Source organism: Porites lutea, chromosome 4, assembly GCF_958299795.1.
Source record: "Porites lutea chromosome 4, jaPorLute2.1, whole genome shotgun sequence".
Classification (NCBI taxonomy): Eukaryota; Metazoa; Cnidaria; class Anthozoa; order Scleractinia; family Poritidae; genus Porites; species Porites lutea.
Window position 1 is genome coordinate 15,875,295 of NC_133204.1, and position 6,469 is coordinate 15,881,763.

General features: G+C 38.7%; 2 protein-coding genes across 2 annotated transcripts; one reads left to right on the forward strand and one right to left on the reverse strand.

Moving 5' to 3' along the window:
* The first annotated feature begins 1,610 nt into the window (after positions 1–1,610).
* LOC140935001 (N-lysine methyltransferase KMT5A-A-like) lies at positions 1,611–2,770 on the forward strand. The gene is made up of 3 exons (XM_073384548.1): positions 1,611–1,991; positions 2,098–2,297; positions 2,543–2,770. Exons 1-3 carry the CDS (start codon positions 1,902–1,904, stop codon positions 2,766–2,768), a joined length of 516 nt encoding a protein of 171 aa, XP_073240649.1. The 5' UTR covers positions 1,611–1,901; the 3' UTR covers positions 2,769–2,770.
* A 1,034-nt stretch (positions 2,771–3,804) lies between these two features.
* LOC140934282 (uncharacterized) lies at positions 3,805–5,747 on the reverse strand. Its single transcript, XM_073383936.1, has one exon. The coding sequence runs from the start codon at positions 5,745–5,747 to the stop codon at positions 4,812–4,814; it is 936 nt and encodes a 311-aa protein (XP_073240037.1). The 3' UTR covers positions 3,805–4,811.
* Between the last annotated feature and the right edge of the window lie 722 nt (positions 5,748–6,469).

Consider the following 6,469-nt stretch of genomic DNA (forward strand, 5'->3'; position numbering starts at 1 on the left):
ATTCATGTTATTGGCGCTCAAGAAAGTCAGATCGACCGCAGCTGAATTGTAGCGTTACTGCAGCTACTTCGCAGCGTTTGAAAGTCGGCAACTGCGCTGCAAAACCGCTGCCGAGAGCTTCAAAGAGCCTTCAAAGGCTGCACAGCGCTTTTGCATCCCGCTGCAACTTGAATGAAGCTGCTGTTTGGCTTCTAAAAGGCTGCTGAACAGCTGTAATTTAACTGTACAGCTATTTTGCAGCGATTTTGTGGCGCTGTACAGCGCTGCAAGTTTCGTACGGGTATAACTGTAAGTCATAAATAATCATGACCTCCTGGCAAAAGAGAATGAAATTGTATTTTCTCTGTATGGTGTTAAAAGCGACACAGTTTGTTTTCTATAAATAAGGTCAGTAAACAAGTGTTATGTTCTTTGAGTAAGCAAGATCACCAAACAGTCCTATTATTGGTTTTAATGCACCTGACATCACGGCGGCCATGTTGGATGATAAAAACAAATGCATTTCTGTCCTCTGGGAACTCAACTGTATTTTCATTTTTATGTATTGAATTGTTTTCAAGCCTGGTCGCCTTGTCACGTGGTTACAATCCAAGAATATTAAAAACCTTATTTATGATTATGCGTTCATGTTTCATGATGTTTTGACTCTTCATGCAATACTGAACTTCGTAAAGTAGGAAATTGCTGCATTCACAATAAATGTAAGATGTTGTCAGAACAGTACGGAAATCTTGCCCCAGTGTCAATATCTTCAAAGTTTATGTTCCCTACCTGAATCCAGAAATCCAGAAAAGAATTAATAGCCTTCTTTTATAAAACGCGGACTTAGGTCACATTGATTCCTTTCAATCGATAGCCTGGATTAAACGTTTCAAGTTCATTTGTTTCTGGCTCCTGTGGTCTCGGGTTCTCATCCCGTTATAAAAGAATCAAAGGCTGAGAAGAGATCCGAAGTGTTTTGATACACGGATGGTGTTTGCAGGCAAATTTTCAAAATAGTTGTATATTTTTTTCACACCCGCGGCAAATGTAGCCACCCTGCCTGGAAATGCGGGCTCATATTCCAGTTGCAATGAAGGTCATGTGACAAAGTATCAAAATTTATGCATAATCATGTTCAAATCTACGCATAAATTATCATAACATATTTCAAGTCACATGGCGTTTGAAAAGCAAAAACATATCATCAATACATTGAGCTAAAGGGGTCTATTGAAACGTCTGTATGTCTCATATATTTTTCTTTTTAATGAAATAATAAAAGTCTGAAAAACAAATACAAATATTTTGAAAACTTGCCTGCAAATACCAGATCGACATTCAGTGAAGTAGCGAGATTGACACATTCCACAAATAGAATTGCAGCTTTTATAAGCATTCCCACACTCTGCCACACTTCTATACTTTCTCTAATTTTACCCTGTGGGAAAATAGCTCTTACATCCTTATCCAGTTGCCACAACGTTATTCGTTATACGTTATATCCTACGCGAATGTTAGACGGGTGATGCTGCGGCACAAAAGAGCGGCAAAATGTCCTCTTTTGTCAAAATTTTTAAATCAATGTGTCACTACAGAGGAAGGAAACTTTGTTTCCACATCGGAGCTTTTTTCCGCCTATGAAACGGCAGTTTCAATTTGGACCGACGACGATAGTGTTCACGGCCAAACAAAGTTCCTAATGAAGAGAAGTGCTTTTAATCGAGTAAGTTCAAAAGTTGAAAAAGAAAACATCTCAAGGCATTGAAGGTGAAATGATCTAAAATCGTTTATTTTTATGTCAACAGCAACTAAAAAAGGAAATTTCCACCTTTTCATTCTCAAACAATGGAAATGTCACGTACGGCGTACAAAACAACACCAGAGGATACTTCAATATTAAACTCCACCGCGCCCGTCGTATGCTTGGCCATGAATTTGGAGGTGAACAGATGTTAAGAAACATCTCCGTATTCATGGCCAGGCATCCTCCACCAGTTCCTCCAATCGAGGTGAGTGTTTACTTGAGGCTCTTTCGTTCCTTTCCTGTTGAATATCTTTTCTTCTGGTTTAATGAAATGTTACTAGCTGATCAGTATTCGCACTTTTCTTGCACAGGTGCACGACGTTCCAAGTGACCCGCGAGGCGCGGGAAAATGCGCCTTCGCCAAAAAAGACGTGGAAAGAGGACAGGTGGTGGCAGAGTACACGGGGGAGCTTATATCGATGACTGAGGCAACGAAACGCGAGGCGGAGTACGCAAGAGTAGGAAAGACATGTACCCTCATGGTCATAGATCACCGCGGCCAAAGTATCGCGTAAGTTACTGGCTTAAGCGCATTTTTGCAAATACTTTTACTACCTCCAAGACGACGTTATATAAACACGTGTAACCGTTGTTTTGACTTGACTTGTCGCCTTTGGATTTCTTTGAACTATCTTTCTGTTTCAACTTACTCGCGAGAACCAACAGTTACCCAGTATGTTATGAATATATGTGGGATATTCTTAATGTTTGTGTTAAGTTGTACACACTAAAACGTTATTTATTATTTACTTTCAGAATTGATCCTTACTATGGTGATATTCATGCCGAACTAAACTTGGCGGCAACTATCAACCATTCAAGGCAAAACGCAAATTTAAAGCCCTATGTTGATGATACATCATCGCGAGCAAGAGTGTTTTTCGTTGCTTTGCATGATATTCCACAATCTGTGGAATTCCTCTGGAATTACGGCGACGCAGATTGGGAATATCATACAAACAGTCAAACTCTTCCACCCTAGCTTTTACCGTTTCTTTTTCTTCTTTATTCTTTCCCTTTTTTCTTAATCATAACTATAGTAAAATTCTCAAATCTGATTGGCTATCAACTGTGCTGATTTCACCACTTATAGGCCAATACGCGTTATGCCTACTAATTGGACAGCACGCACCATTGCAATTGCGCACTCAAATGCTTTTTTCCTCACCGCTAGCAAAAAAATCTCGGAAGTTCTTGCGTTTTAATTTTGAAAAATCCTAAAATATCACACATTTTGTTATAGTTATGATTAAGTTGTAACAAACGTTCATGCAACCCAATACGGTCTGTAATCATAATCGAGATTTAAGTAATCACTCCCGCTGCACGGTCCTCCGATTTTTTGTTGATCACGCGCATCATTACAGACCGAATTGGATTCTACTTAGTCCATCTATTGCCATTATTACTAAATTTACAATTTATCGTGACGTTATTACAATACATGCGGTACTTGTTTCATCCCCCTTTTTTGTCAATTTGGGCTAACCGGCATTACCAAACAGGCAATAATTGCCTTTACCTTTTTTTGTCTATCGATGCCAAAAATTGATTTTTATGTTGACATTTGTTATTCAGTAAAATGTTCTCAGAAATAGCTGCTTTGCGCTGCATTTCAGTCATGCATGCAATTTGATTACGGACCAAAAGTAAAGTTTTGTTTTATTGTGCGCGAGTGATTTTACGAGCTAGCTTTGCGCGCTCGAAATGAGTTTTAGCATCGACGACGACTACAGCAACGAAAACGTCACTTTTAAAATGAATTTTCGTTTTTCAAATTTTATCGCGTTAATTCCAATTCACTGAAAATGTCTAGTGTAGGCAAATTTCCCTGGAGTTGATTTCTTAAGGACTGCACTCCAGTTTAGAAAGACAAAGAAAATTTCCCTATCGCTTGTTTACGTCCTCCATAAAACGTGAAATTAGGCTCGTAGTCGTGCAGCAATGGCAAAGAAATGTGCAAAAAAGTGATCTGCACGTGTAAACATGATGTTTTGTTTAATAAACTTATTGCTGTTTTGACGTTCTCGTTTTGCCGTCGCCGTGGACCTTGCTAAAACTCCCTGCTGACAAAGATTGCGGTAAAAGGTTTATGGCTTAGGACATTTAATTTAGCCTGATAGGTGTTACTTTACTTTGAAGCTAAAGTATACTCACGTCTAAAAAAAATTCCTTTTCATGGGAGGTCGACGATTAGGGAGCTTTGGCATCGACGGCGGCAACAGCAGCGAAAACGTCAATTTTAAAACGAATAGGCGTTTTTTTTTAAATCTTGCGGTGTTAATTCTAATTCTCTCCATAAAATGTATCGTAGTTGTGCGGGCAGTGACAGCAAAGAAGTAGATGCACGGGCAGACTTGCTTTTCTTAATAAACCTATAGCTTTTTTGACTTACTCGTTGCCGTGGCCGGACGTCGTTGCTATAGCTTCCTATGTCCTGATGTCTTTGCTTCATGTTTCTGCTATTTACCCTTAACTATAAGGTTTCCCTTAGTTTCTTACTGATTGCTATTTGGCTAAGGGAATATGTTTGATAAAGTGGACACCTATAATTTAGCTTGGAAACATAGCATCCTTTCTTTCATCAGCTGTACATAAATTGCGGTTGCATATTGGCCAATGCACCTTACAAGTCGTTGCTAACAGAGAACTTTATAAACGCAATAGTTTCTCATTCCTTTCTAGTTAAATCAAATTGAGTATACACAGCCAAAGCAAACTGATCGTGAGGACGGCACGCTTAAGCCTTTACCGCAGCGGGGCACTCGTGCGATTATCAGTCGCCTTTAGTTCAACGTTTGCCTTTTAAAAAGGTCTCAGGGTGCAGTTACAAGTGTTTACTCAGTCGAACTGTGGTACATCGAGTTGTGAACACTACTAAACGGATACAGTGAATAAAATGTTCATGAACCTAATTATTGTCTCTCAATCCGATAAAACCAACGGTATCGTAATTAGGGTATAACAGTTATACAATATTGTAATTGGTATTATCACTATGTACACAAGTAGTGGTTATTCATTACTAGTCAGCATCATGACTGTCTTGATCAGCGGGAGCAACTGCCAATGCAGTGAAGAACCGTAAAGCCCTTTCAGATAAATATTTCTGGGCGAGTGTCATACAATTTGGTCTCACATTTTCGCGAACAGGTCTGCAATCTTGTCTCACAGGAACTAGATCCGCTGGATTCAATTCCTCACATTGTTTCTTCTTTACAAAAGAGACAATTGTTGGCTTTTCTACTGTATCCATTGTAAACCTGATAAAGGCGGTTTCATTGTGCCTGGTAAGCGTTAAGTTTCCTTCTTGATCTGGTATCTCACCATAGCCAAAATTCATAAACGCAATTTTTCCCACTCCGAATTTTTCTCCGTTAATGTCCTCGCTTCTAGCAATGTATTTCTTCTTTAAGTACGATTTATAGTTCATTATCTGATGAAGGCTTACCCAGTGGCTTCTGACGTTACGTAAATGGCTATTTCGTAGAGAAATTGCCCATTCTTGAGGAGTTTCGATTTTTTCCTGAGTGTTAAAGAATTGCTGAATACACCCGAATCTTCTATCACATATTGAAAAGGAATGCCCTTCCAACAGAAATTTCAGATCTACTCGAAGAAACCTTCCATTTTGGACAAGGGTGTCCAAGTAAAAAAATAAAAAGCAGTGTTTAAACTGTGCTGGCGAGTTGTCTGCCCATAGTATTAAATGATGAAATGTCCCGTACCTTTCTATTAGTGTCTCCAATACGTAGTTAAGTAAAGATATCACTTCATTAGGACCACTTCCGCCAATGGATTCATCGTAAAAAAAACAGTTCATAACGTCCTCATTGGCTGAATAGATCCCGAAAAGATTGGTCCTTAACTTTCTCAAGTAAAAGGAATCTTGAGAGGAAACTTTTGGCGTCGGAAGACACTTATGATAGTCCATTTGGAGAACCAACACTCTTGGCATCATCGTTAAATGGTACCCCTGGGTTACAATCCGGTCGAAACGGAATAATAGTTCAATGGGCCGAAGATTTAACAAAGGTCAGTAGTCGGATGGGCGCATTATTTATAAGTGTGTTCACTTGCTTGTTTTGTCGCAATATTAAAAAAAATGTAAAGTCGCGAAAACTCTAGATTTTTCTCATAAAATGCAGCTATTTTGTAGAACGTGTTTCACAACTCGGGAATTACACCTGAATTCTAGACTTTTCGTGAATCACGCAGTTGAATTTCCTTAAGGCCGACTGTTTCAAGGGCGAAGTTGATAAAGTATTATCATTATTATGCAAAAAGTGAGTGCATTTCTTATTTTTGATGGAGTAATATTTGTGTCTTTTAGGAGGAAAAATTACACAAAAATGCATTTTTCTCTTCTCATCCCACACGATTACAGAGGCTATTTTTAAAAAAACTATACTGATAAGTAGCGAAACTGTCAACACCTGGTAGATTGGTTATAATTGACGTCAGAAAACGTTTTTATAGTTACTTTTTTATCACGATGCTAGAAAATTCTAGAAAGCTCTATCTTCCATGAAGAATATAAAATGAATAAGAATCACACGGGTGAGATTAAAACATTTTCCTTTCCTTCAACAATGGGCTCTTTTGCTCAGCAAGAAACAGAGATGAACTTAAGTGGGGTTGATGTTAATCGCCTATTGTACATTTTTGACAGTTCGAATCCGT